The following is a 2,414-nucleotide window of genomic DNA, read 5'->3' as shown; positions in this document are numbered from 1 at the left end:
TGAGTGACACTCGCCCTCGCCCGATGTCTTCCAGATCTTGCTCACCCTCCCTGTTAAGTGTTACTTATCTGATACTAAATGTAATTTCTTTTATGTATAGGCGACGCTTCGACCTAAGCTGCACCCGACCAGTATATGAAACGTAAAATAATCTACCGATCCAGTTACAACCGTGTCTCCCGATCTTCCCGTATGCGCCTATGCTAGGTCGTCATTGACAAATTTCCCGCCGTGACCAGTGCGGCCATCACCAGCGTTACCACGCTGGTCACGGCCACAATGACCAGCTCGGCCAGCATTCCTGTGTTGGTGGTTCTCCTCACCGTCCATTACTTCCGCGGCCACCTGAACAGCGGTTTTTCACGTCATGAACTCCGGCACCAGCTGCGTGGCCCATAAGCAGAACGAAGCTACTTCATTTTATACTTTTCGATTTTGTGGAATGGCAACTTGGTCGCGATGATTGCTTTGAAGCTGGCTGGAGCGAGCGGGTCCACAAGGTATCTCACAATCGCACACTGTTCATGATCGAACGCAACTTCGGTCAAGGTGGCCTGGAACTTCAGCATCCTGCTTTTTGACTCAGTCCACGCCGTCTTTATCTACAGCGTATTAATCGCTGTTAGAGCGGAAATTTAGTCGATGTGCGAGAGGTAGTGGTCTGCTTATAGTACCTTGATCCACTGCAGCTCTGTGACCAAATCCGACGCCTTGCAGAACTCGTAGCGCGCCACCATGCGCTTCGTCCTTGTCAAACGCAGGCTCCGACCGGCATAACAAACCCTCCGTTCTACTGGGTCCGCTAGGCGTTGACGGCGTCTAAGTACGTATCGTTCAATTGCATGAAGATCCTTCTGTCCTGCACCGTCTTCCCCGCAAACCGCGGTGTGTGTGACATCGCTGACGATGCGGCCACGTGATTGCCACCGGGCACCGGGCATGCAGTAGCCGTGTGCGTATCGGCCTCTGCAAGCGAAACATCCTCAAATGGGTTCGAGGTTGTCTTTGCCAATTCCTAGCATCTCTGCTGGTGCGACGTCTCGCCCTCCAGCCACACCGCAGCGGCGCGAGCAGCCATCTCATCGAACATCGAGTCCTGCACTTGAGGTGCTGCATGCTCGTCCATCGTGTCTTGGTCGCTCATGTTTTCTAGCGCTTACACTTGCGCGGAGTACCAACCTTTAGAGACGACGAAAGACAGTTTTGATGATTCTTGCTTCTTCCAGGCCACAAAGTGAAACTGTGTATTTGTGCTCGCATTTGTAAGTATATCCTATGTACATTATAGGCCCACACCCGTCACTGGCCTATAGGAGTTTTCCGCGGTCGCAGCTGCTAGCTGCGGACAAGGGAACCGTGGAGGTACGAACTGTTCACTGACGGATAAAAAAGTTCCTGGGTGGTCGTGCATGGTCAATACGCGAAACAGCTCCTGTTCGCACAAATTCGGTTTCTCGTGGCCTCCTCCACTGTGTATTACGAATGCAATAATGAATGGAAATTTAACCCCCTGGTTCCCGGAAAAAGCCTCTGAACACGTAAGAGAATGTCGTATTTTCTGACGTATTCATGTACCATTGGATTGTATGTGGCAAACATACCGCGTGGCGTTAGAGAAATAAACTTTCGAGAGGTTTCCAGATCAATGTCGTAAGTTATACACCTTTTAATTAAATCTCAAAGGAGTGACCAGGGCGTAAGTAACTACCGCCAAGCACATCACAGGAGAACAGAGACATGACGAGTGGCATTATGAAACCATTCATTTCAATAATTGAAGAAAAGAAGGTACATGCGTTAAACAAGTGTTGCATTACACCCTGCTGACAGCTTCACGCATCACCTGACACTCAACTCACTCAACGCCACCTTCCTCCTCGTCGTTACCCTCACATCCGTTGTCGTTGTCATTTGCGCGGAGCTGGAGATCCCGGCGGGTCTTTTTGCGAGCACTAGCTTTATGGCCGGGTCGGCGCAAGACCACGCGCTTCCCCAAGGTAGGTGGGATGGCCTCACCGGCATCGAGTCATCGTGCCATATGTCGAAACACGTTTTGGCCACTCCCTTGAACTCACGCCTGATCTTATTGCACAGTTTGGTGTCGTCCAACGAACACCGCTCGCAGAAGTAGGTAGTAGCAGAAGATTTCTAGAATGCGATTGTGCGCAGCAATGCGCAATCTTTGCATGAGCGCTGACGGCGCTTTTGCGCGCCGCTCACAGTTACTCAGTCTTTGCTCTGCTTCGTTACGTGAGTGTGGCGGACAAAGGCTCGCCTGCGCTTCTGACCCGTGACCGGTGGCGTCGCGACCACGCCGGCAAATGGGCCTTGAGCTGCAATAGCTGATTCTGGAACAGACAGTACCAATCACCACGGTTCATCACTATTGTACCAGCCATCTGAGAGGCCTCTTT

The 2,414-nt window shown here is 51.5% G+C and overlaps 1 protein-coding gene across 1 annotated transcript; it reads right to left on the bottom strand.

The window, feature by feature from the left end:
* Positions 1-410: 410 nt before the first annotated feature.
* PPTG_19272 (hypothetical protein) lies at positions 411-737 on the bottom strand (the record flags this gene model as incomplete). Its single annotated transcript, XM_008917830.1, has 2 exons — positions 411-602; positions 675-737. 2 exons carry the CDS (start codon positions 735-737, stop codon positions 411-413), a joined length of 255 nt encoding a protein of 84 aa, XP_008916078.1.
* Between the last annotated feature and the right edge of the window lie 1,677 nt (positions 738-2,414).

Source organism: Phytophthora parasitica, assembly GCF_000247585.1.
Source record: "Phytophthora parasitica INRA-310 unplaced genomic scaffold supercont2.118, whole genome shotgun sequence".
Lineage (NCBI taxonomy): Eukaryota > Oomycota > Peronosporomycetes > Peronosporales > Peronosporaceae > Phytophthora > Phytophthora nicotianae.
This window is presented reverse-complemented; position numbering and strand designations above follow the sequence as displayed.